Source organism: Lupinus angustifolius, chromosome LG16, assembly GCF_001865875.1.
Source record: "Lupinus angustifolius cultivar Tanjil chromosome LG16, LupAngTanjil_v1.0, whole genome shotgun sequence".
NCBI lineage: Eukaryota > Viridiplantae > Streptophyta > Magnoliopsida > Fabales > Fabaceae > Lupinus > Lupinus angustifolius.
In genome coordinates, this window is record NC_032024.1 from 11,886,613 (window position 1) to 11,896,583 (window position 9,971).

Sequence of the window (9,971 nt, forward strand, 5' to 3'; positions counted from 1 at the left end):
TAATATATATTATATATGAGTTTAGTATAGCATAAAGATTTATATACAGTTACATTATTCATTTGTATTATTTTTTAAAGAGAAATTGACTACACTAATTGAATATGTTCTTCTTTAAGTTTTCATACATACATATTTGTAATATTTATGCATTGTAAGTATAAACATTTATACATAGTCAATACATGATCTATAATGAGTGTTAAATCTATGCACTGATAGTATAAAGATATACACACAATCAATGCATCTTTCATCGTTCACTTAAATTACTTTTTTTCAAAGTCAATGATGACTGAAAATGAAGGGCGGATGTTGCAATGATAGTACAAAAAACACATACACTGTCAGTGTATACATTTTTTCCATCTATAATTCATTTGTCTTACTATTTTTAAAGAGTCAACAATCATTAAACATGAATGATGAGTAACATATGGCAATATATAAAATTCATACACATTATCAGCGCACACATTTTTTCTCTCTATATATTCATCAACCAACCTGTATTTATAAAATTATGAATTGTTTTCCTAATTGGACATTCCTTTATTAGAATACCTTGTCAGTATTCATATATGTAGTAATCCTTCTTGATCTTTACAATATTTTTTTAGCAAATTGCCAAACAATTTTCTGTAAATTTGCCAAATTATCATCTGAAAAAAAATGTATGCATTAATGAATGATAGATAATATTTATTATTAATTATCATTTACTTTTCAAAAAAAATAATCTAGATGAATGATAGATAATATATTGGATATTATGTATAAATATTTATACTGAAAATGCATATATATTCCACTCCAACTGCTATTTCACTACTATTTTCAATTAAATGCACTTGGCTCTTATACATAAGCTCCTATCCAATTGGTTCTTACCCAATTTCATTTTGCATTTTCTACTTTTCTGTGAATTTTGTTCTATGCAGTGTTGTGTTTTTAATTTTATTGTTAAAAGTAATGTTTAGAAGTTAAATTCCTCTATTGGACAATATGATCTTTCTAGGAAAATCTGTTAATTTGAAGATGCTTGTGAATTGTTCCACTAAGAGGTTGATGTCCTATAAGCAAAAGCGTGCTTTGTTGGAACAGATAATCACACGTTTCGAAAAAGACTTTCTTACTATCAACGTGAGAGGATACAACTGGTTATAAAAAAGTGAGCCTATTTTAATGCTCATAGAATGAGCACTGGTATGCGTTTCCTATGCTTAAATTTCACTTAATTCCTTAAATGTCAACTTTGTAAAGTATAAATATCATCCAAGAAATTTACTTACAGTAATTGAAAGGTGAGTTTATACAGAACTTACAGTCTATAAAGAAGTAAACTTGGATCATCTTCATGTTGATGGATCATATATACTAGTATTTTTACTTGGATGGTTACTATATCTGCAGATACATTAAGATTCAGTAAGATATCAATCTATTTGTAACCAATCCTATATGGCACATCATTATTTAGGAGGAATGAAACTGCTCCAAAGTTGGCAAATGATCTTTTGCTTGATTTGAAAAGTAGAACATCTGAAATCGGACTGTATGTTATCCCTCTGTGTGCGCGCGCGTGTGTCTCATGCTTTCAAGATTCTTTGTATAATGAGAACACTTTCAATTACAATCAGTGCAGAAATCCTGGTTCCAAGACCTCTTCATCCAGCAAATCAGGGCATATCAGCGAGATACATTGAGAGGATAAGAACCTCTACGCGAATCTGAAATGGTGAACCCCGTAAACAAGCTTGGTCCAGCAACAAATAGAAGATAAGAACCTTGTCCTCGATGTTGAAGATCGGAAACAAATGAATTTTATCAGCATATTCCCAGATTGCCCCTCATATGGCCAACCTTTCCAATTAACGAGGAATTGATCCGCCAATCACCATGGCGAGAAGCTGGAAAATAACTACTGAATACAGCTTCGGGTTGGCCGGGGATTCCACATAATGATCCCCAACTGCATTTATTTTAACCTAAGAAACTTGAAATATTGCACCATGTGGGATTGAGCTCTCAACAAATGATCCTTCAACTGTCTAAGAGCCTCATTTCTACACTGCACAATCCAATTCACCTAATCTGAAGAAATGCCTATAGATGAATATTTACACCATACAAGAAGTTGGAAGATAAACTCAAACATTAGTAAATTTTGGGATTAAGGGACTGAAAAAGAATACTGATAACTATTTATGAGTTTAATGAGGCACCCAAGGTCCGAAAATAACTTCCATTTCCAGGTGCAAAAAGGAATACAAAAATAAATAAAAAGTTATTTTGCTTCAAATTATGTCACTTGAAATATTAAGATAATATCAACTCACCTTTTCAGCTTTACTTGTCATTTATAATCTCAACAAATTTATTAACTAGATAGCAAGGTAACAAAACACTCACTTCTATTTTCCCCGGTGTAATTTCACAAATATCACCTTATAGTTGGTTACAGTGATTTAAATTACGGAACAAATCACGTAATGCGGCCGCAATATTGTGATTGCAATGGCTGCAATTGCCGTGTGATATCGAATCACAACGATGTGGCCGCATCGAGCCACGTCGCAACTTAAAACACTGGTTAGTTATGACACAATATTATAGTTATTGTAACTTGGACAGACAATTTTACTTTCTCCACTTCAAAAACAATTTGATACCTCAATCTCCCAAGTGCACTTTCTATTCTAAGGATTTGCAGATATCATATGACACATGTCGACAATGGTTGGTTTGCATTAGAATGAGAAATTAAGCTTCTTTCTACTCTCCCCTGTGAATTTCAAAAACCAAACAGTATAGTTGATCATACTCATGACACGGTACTTTATTTGTTATAATTTGGACGGAACATCTTTTCCTTCAGAAACAGTTTAGTATGCAGCAATCTGACAACTGCACTTTCCCTCCCATGGACTTGCAGCTATCATATGACACATATTGACAAAGCTTGGTTACATTATGAGGAGAAATTGCACTTCTTTCTATTAATTAATAACACATATCTTTGATTTTCTCTCTATTGATTTAATTATTTTCCATAGTTTAACAACAACAACCAAACCTTTACCCACTAGGTGGGATCAGCTACATGGATCGAACAACTCTATAATGCTTTATCATATAACATGTTCATTGAGAAAACATTGAGCTCTAAATCTTTCTTTATAATTTCCTCTATGGTTTTTCTTCGCCCCATGCTATTTTACATAGTTTAGTGGCAGAGAAAATTACCTTGTCAACCGTTCTTGTTCTGAATTTTTTCCAATAACTATTATCCATATGGAGCTTCTTCTGCTACAGCTTGTGCTGCTGCTTGTGTTCACTTTACCATTCTGTGACTCCACATTCCTTCTTGGATGCTTAGGCCAACCTTACAGGGATTTCAAACCCAACAGAAGAGGAAGTACAAGACCTCTTCATACCCTCTTTGGCCAAAAGAGAGAGAAGGAACACAATGTAATGTATATAGTTGAACATATTCATTTCTAAAGAAAACTAAATGAATATATCCATTAATTTTCTTTTTTTTAATTCACAGTTCACACTACACTGTTTTCAAATTGTATGCCGACAAATGCAAAATACCAACGATACTAATATTTAGGGTCCGTTTGCGAGTTGGATTGGAGGGGAATGAAGGGATAGGGAAGGCAATAAAGTCATCTCAAAAGTGTATTTGATGGCTCTCAAGTCTTTTATTTCCCTCCAAAACACAACTCACAAACTAACCCTTAGGAGGATAAAAGTATTCTAGAACAGAAAATAGAAGCATACACAAATACAATCCCTTTGCATATTAAAACAAATTGCTCCCTAAAAACTATGAAGAAAACTGAACATCACATAAAAGATGAGATGAACTTATCTTTATCTAAAGTTTGATATTCAACTACAACAAAGTGTAATATAATATGAGCAACACAACTGATAAAGCATTAAATATGAACACAAATTGAGTAATGAATTAAGGAGGTTAAGTTTATACAGTCTGTTGCAGAAACTCTTGAAGATGGTCATGTCTTTCATTAGAAGAGAAGCTGTAGATAAGCAATTCTGTTGTGGTTGCATCTATTGAAAAGCCTTTGTCTTTCATTATTTGAAGATATTTTGTAGACCTGGAAAAATCATATTTTCGCAGCAATCCTTGGACTAAGACATTATAAGTGCACATGTCAGGCATGCATCCATCCTCTTCCATGTTAATCAATAAGTCTTCCGCATCATCCAATAGTCCCTCTTTACATAGACCTTGAATCATTATGGTATATGTATAAACATCGAATTTCAACCCTTTAGCAGGCAAAGATGAAAATAGTTTCCACGCATCCTTCGTTTTTCCAGAACTGCACATCCCATCAAGCATAATATTATAGATTAAAATATGAAGATCCAAATTCATCTTCTCCATTTCCCTAAACAACAATATTGCCTCCGAATGAAAATTACATTTGAATAGACCATCCAACATAATGGCACAGGTTTGGAGATCGGGAAGTTGGCCATATTTGTGCATTGTAAAAAACAATTCTTTTGCCGCTAATGGTTTCCTTGCTTTGCAAAACCCACCAATAAGAGTGTTCAAAGTGACAATATCTAGATCCAATCCTTTACTAACCACTTCACCCAAGAGATAGATAGCTTTATCAACATCTTTAATTTTACACCACCCATGGATTAATGAATTATATGTTACAATGCTTGGTAAGCAACCCTTATCAATCATCAAATCAAACACTTTCATAGCCTCATTCATTTTATTCTGCAAGCAATAACCACTAATCAATGAGTTATATGTGACAACATTAGGCTCTTCCCCCATTTGAATCATGTAACTAATAATGCTTTCAGCCCCCATAATCAACCCCTCTTTGCAAAAAGCGTCCACTAAGATCGTAAAGGTTTGCACATTAGGAAAGATTCCCTTTTGCATCATCTCACTAAGTAGGGTTGAAGCCTCTTTCCATCTACCAGAATTACAAAGGCCATGAATTAAGCAAGTGTAAGTAACAAGATTAGGTTGAATACCTTTACTAACCATTTCCGAGCGCAAATTCAAGGCCTCGGATACCAACCTATCCTTGCAAAGAGCATCAATAACTGTGCTATAAGCCACGACACTCGGCTTACACTTCCTTTCCTCCATTTTCTTCAAAAACCTTATAGCAGCCGGAATGTCACCCATCCTACATAACCCATTAATCATCGATCCGTACGTATGACTACTCGGCCGATAACCCATCTTATCAAATTCATCTACTAACGTCATTGCTTGACTCACATTGCCTTCTACACAAAGACCATTAACTATAGTGTTAAGAGTCACCAAAGTAGGATTCAAACCTATTTTGAACATAATTCCCAAAACAGATAACCCAAAATGGGTGTGATTCAAATGACAAAGACAATTAATAACAATAGTAAGAGTAAACACATTAGGTTTAACACCTAATGAATACAAGTGTTTGATAAGAGAAATTGCAGTTGCATAATGCTTCAACTTAACAACTAACCCAAATAACAAGGTGAAATCTTTGGGTGGTGGAAAAGGGTTCATGGTAATCATTTTATGGAAGAAATTGAAAGCAGAATCAATGTTTTTGAGGTTTCTCATAGAATCCAAGAAGTTGTGTCTGTTATTTATGGAACTTGTGTCTGTTATTTTTGAAGAAGAAGAAAAAGAGTAATGGGAAATTAGAAAAGGAACGAAGTATTGAAGATGTGGAAAGTTTAATCTGTAATGATAAACATTTGTTGGCATCGTTGTTTGTCTCTATGCCTCTACCTCGAATTTGGTCGTAACACTGAGACTTTGTTATGATTTTTTTTTATGCTTTCTTTCTCTTCTGCCACTTTAATTTTATCATTATTCATTTCACCGTTCAATCCAAATTCATTGTCAAACATTTTCAATGCATCTATATCAATCAATATTGTGAGAGTGAGTAGGTACATCAAATACTCTTTTTAATAAGTTTAACAGTTAAACAGTTTAATTGAATTGGATAATTTCATATATAATTTATCATTTTTATTAATAAATATATAGTTATATATCAATACAAGATTTTATATAATTATATAAGAATAACATTTTCTGTCTTTTTTGTATTGGAGTAAAACAAAATATTATATATAATAGTGTTCTATTTTTTAAAAATTTAAGTGAATCATCTAGTACACTTTCCGGGTTATTGCGGTTTAACATGGTTGAACCGAAAATTCTCTGGTACAAAGTGGTCCAACCCTTTACTTGGTTAAGACTACAAACCAAAGTCGTTTTCAAGTTCGGTCAGTGGTCAAACCGATCGGACCGTCCGGTCCGATCATCACAACACTGATATCAATTGAGGAGCATATATGTTGTACCACGTAAGATATATGACTAGTTGAAAAAAAATATTTAAGTTAAAAATACAATTATTAAATATATTTTTTGTCCAATCACATTCTTCTAATATATTGAGTGACGCGAAGTATTGTTCATATTAAGTGAATGATGTTTTGTCAAATATTTTAACTTATTAGTATGACAATTAATAAAAAATTAAATGAGTTGTGTTATTTATTATTAGGTAAAATCTTATTGGGATGGAAGATAAGGATACACAAAAAAATTGTATAAAAGATTTTGATTCTTGTGTTACAACCTCGAGAGGGGATTGGAAAGTTCTTTTAATTTGTGCGCTCTACTCGGGTTAATAATTAATATTTTTTTAATGAAAATAATACATAGTCAATTCTTTTACTAGTTATTTAGACTTTGATAGTTTGGAAATGTGAGTAAATATTTATAAATTTTTATACGTATCAATTTGGTATATGAAAATTTGATAAACAAAAATAGTTCAAAAATATCATATATGTGCCAAGTTAATTATTTTTCACATTTTTTATGACACGTGATATGGATTACTTTAACTTTAATTTGAGGTAATTGAGTATTAATTTGGAATTCTATTTATTTCTTGGATCAAACTTATACAAACAAAAAATTTCAAGGACTAAAGTGAATATAATATCCTAAAAAATTGTAATCATGTTAGTTTTAAATTTCATATGATTTAACTTAGGAAGAATCTTTTGAGCTTTTTGATAAAATACTTTTGATTAAAGTCAACTCATAATTTTAAAAATTTCTCATCATATATAATTTTTTAAGAGGTGGGGGTCTTAATTAAAATAGGTTCAGTCTAACCTGCGAACTAACATTTTGTTCGCTTAGAAGCAAACTCATTTTATAGTTGTTGACTGAAAACCCATTTAATTTGTACCGTCGAAACAGTGCTCAACAACTTGTTCCACACATAAGTCAGTTTGGGAGAAGACAACTTCAACATGCACAAAAGTCGGTTTGGGGATAATGACTTCAAGGTAGAAGTCTATCTGGGCAATAACAATATCAATTTGTCGTACAAATTGTACATAGCTTTAGTGTAGTTCATTTGGTTCTCTCATCTTCCTACATACTGCAGCCCTGTGTTTGAGTCCTTCCACCTTTATTTTTACTTTTTTTATTTTATGTTTTTCCATTTTGAAAGAAATTTATATAACTTTATTATAAAATTTATTATTAGTTGGAGAATTGTAGAATTTCGAGCCTCTTTGAAGCGTTGGGCAGTGACATGAGAGTAGAAGAGAAGGTATACAGAAATGAGGAAAACAGGAGTGGACATGGATGACATGAACATGTGTGGTGAAATTAAATAGAACAAGAGTCCAAGGTTTGATTAAAAATCAAATTGAGAGAAGATTGAAAATATTAGAGAGAGACAGTGGGGCAGGTTGTTGTGTGAAAGAGGTGAGTTCAAGACTTCTATGATCTCTTCAAAAAGAGTAAGGATCTCTATTCCTAGCAATGAAATTATATAATAAAGTTATATAAGTTTCTTTCAAATGGCAAAAAAACAAATAATGAAGGTGGAAGGATTCAAACACGGGCTGCACTATATCGTGTGATAAGAAAACTAAATAAACTACACTAAAGTAGTGTTCAATTTGCACGATGACTTAATGTTGCTATTGCCCAGACCGACTTTTAAAGTCATTATCCCAAAACCGACTCTATGCATGTTGAAGTTGTCTTCTCCCAAACTGAATTCTGTATGGAAAAAGTTGTCGGTCACTATTTCAACGGCACAGGTTAAAAGACTTTTCATCAAACGACTATAAAACGAGTTCGCTTCTAAGCAAACTAAATATTAGTTCGCAAGTTAGACTGCACCTTAAAAATATATTAAGTAATCTTAATACTAATACCATTATGCACCAAAAGAAATAGTTAGAGAATCGTCAAAAACGCAGATAAGAGATAAATAATAATAATAATAAATAATAAAACAAAAAATATCAAATTGAATATCAATATATATCCTTTGTGTATTTCACAAAATTATATTTTCGGGTTTATTTTTATTTTTCATTTCGAAGATTAAAAAATATATAATATAATAGGTTATTAGACTCAAACAGGTAAATGGTCAATAACAATTCTTCCTATCATGGAGTAATGAAAAAATACTATCATAGTTCCCTTGCTTTATTATTTCTTCTATTATTAAGCAATCCCAAAGTTTTTCTTCTTCAAATACTCGTAAAAAATATGTGAAGAAGAAGCCACATCATTTCTCACTCATGCATGCCACTTTGAATCCAAGTGGATTTCAAAGAAGAAACATATGAGTTTTTGTTTTTATATCAAAATTAGAACTTGGTAGGGTGTGGAAATGGGTATTTCGGAGAGAAACTCATTCACATACTTCACTTTCAAAGGTAGGTTAGAGCATTTCCAATGGGGAACAACAATTTTATTTTTATTTAGATACACACATTATTTTATAATTTATTAAAACTCTCATAAGATAAGAACAACATATATTTTTTATCAACATTATTCTTATTTTTATTTAGGTCCCACAACATCTTTCTTTTTCCCACAAAATTTACATTTCTCTTCCCTTTTCCTTGGTTAAAAACAACCAAGAATTGTTCTTATTTAAAAACAAATGTAAGAAAATAAGAACAACATAGTAGATAACAAAGTAAAAATGTTCTTATTCCATTAAGAATAAGGCTAAGAACAACTAACGTGGTTGCTATCCGTGGTGGAGCTATTTCTAGGTTGGAGTCGGTTTGAGTTGGGATTGTTGGTTTTAGAAAAATGTTTGGCACACATTTTTTATTGTTCGACACACACCAACGCTTCTAAACGTGGATGTGATATAGGTCATTCTTTTTCTAACCATTTGAGTTTGTAAGTCTATAAATATAGCCTTCTTCATTTGTGAAAGGTATAACAGATCGAAAAAAAATTAACATTCTATATTCTCCACATTTTGCTTAACTCACTTTCCAATCTAGTATTTTACCCATTTCTTTTCTTATAGATCTTTTGATTTTCGAGAGGCAGTAGCCATCTTATTGAGTGGGAGTAGCCATATTTGGGGGTGTAGTTTTAGAACGGTTTACACCATGCACTAGACTTTGCTACAATGTGTCTATTTTTTTTTATCATAGGGAAATTGTGATTGAGAGTTTGCTTGCACAGTTTTGTTGGTACCTAAGAGAAAAATCTCAAGCCTACGAGAGTTTAGGGCACAAGTTTTGTGACCCAATCTCAAGAGAGATAGATGACTTCATTCTCTTCTAAAAATGGAGTCAACACTATATTTTTATGGACAAAATGTTGAAAATCCTCTTTTGCCCAATCTTGGAAAACTTTGGTTTGTGAACTAAATTTCTATAGCTTGAGAGTCTATTAGGGCTCAAGAAGATATTAGCTTCATGTTCACTCATTAAAGTAATGTGTTCATTAAATGCATTGATTCATGATAAGTTTCCAAATTACCTATTCTATAATAAACTTTGATGCACTTTTTAACTGAAATTGCTCACACTCATACAATTTTAATGTGTAAATGTGTGTAAGTTATCTTAATATGTAACTATCAAAATCTAAT

General features: G+C 31.9%; 1 protein-coding gene across 2 annotated transcripts; it reads right to left on the reverse strand.

The window, feature by feature from the left end:
* On the reverse strand, nucleotides 1,261-5,856 carry LOC109328924 (putative pentatricopeptide repeat-containing protein At1g12700, mitochondrial). Of its 2 annotated transcripts, XR_002105490.1 has the most exons (3): nucleotides 4,001-5,856; nucleotides 2,448-3,440; nucleotides 1,261-2,106 (listed from the first exon to the last, which is right to left on the reverse strand). XR_002105490.1 is itself a non-coding variant. In XM_019562566.1 (2 exons), the coding sequence occupies exons 1-2, from the start codon at nucleotides 5,771-5,773 to the stop codon at nucleotides 3,340-3,342; spliced, it is 1,797 nt and encodes a 598-aa protein (XP_019418111.1). In that variant the 5' UTR covers nucleotides 5,774-5,856; the 3' UTR covers nucleotides 1,261-3,339. The 2 variants fall into 2 exon arrangements, 1 of the variants encoding a protein (XP_019418111.1); XM_019562566.1 differs by having other exon boundaries at nucleotides 1,261-3,363.